This window comes from Camelina sativa, unplaced genomic scaffold (assembly GCF_000633955.1).
Source record: "Camelina sativa cultivar DH55 unplaced genomic scaffold, Cs unpScaffold02365, whole genome shotgun sequence".
Classification (NCBI taxonomy): Eukaryota; Viridiplantae; Streptophyta; class Magnoliopsida; order Brassicales; family Brassicaceae; genus Camelina; species Camelina sativa.
The window spans coordinates 995-1361 of NW_010923477.1; the positions used below are offsets into that span (position 1 = coordinate 995).

Consider the following 367-nt stretch of genomic DNA (forward strand, 5'->3'; position numbering starts at 1 on the left):
GATCTAAACTGCAGCCCACTTTCACTTTTCTGACTAGCTGCATCTGATGCCTGTTGAGAGAGGCCTTTGTTCTTTCGACTTCTATGAGATGACTTATGTTTGTGTTCCCTAACTTCACTAACTCCAAAAGGGACTTTACGTGATGGCGAAGGATAGGAACTATACAGTTGGGATTGTAGCGCGGCAAGCTGAGCATATGATTGTCTCTGCTGGAGGGCGAGCAGATGTTGCGACATAAGAGCATTTCGAGGAGGCAACTGTTGATGCTGTTGTTGCACCAAACTATGTAACAAACCAGAATGATCTCCGTGCATAAGACAAGGATCAGTGACCCAATGAGGTTGCACCATGTTACCAAGCGTAGGAC

General features: G+C 46.0%; 1 protein-coding gene across 1 annotated transcript in view; it reads right to left on the minus strand.

Annotated features, from left to right (window-relative positions):
• Positions 1-361, minus strand: part of LOC104774315 (protein PAT1 homolog 1-like) — a gene marked incomplete at its 3' end in the record, with an annotated part of 1348 nt that extends 987 nt beyond the window's left edge. Inside the window, exon 1 of the mRNA XM_010498948.1 lies at positions 109-361. Within this exon, the coding sequence (XP_010497250.1) occupies positions 109-350 (242 nt within the window). The remainder of the gene's footprint in view (positions 1-108) is intronic.
• Positions 362-367: the final 6 nt, after the last annotated feature.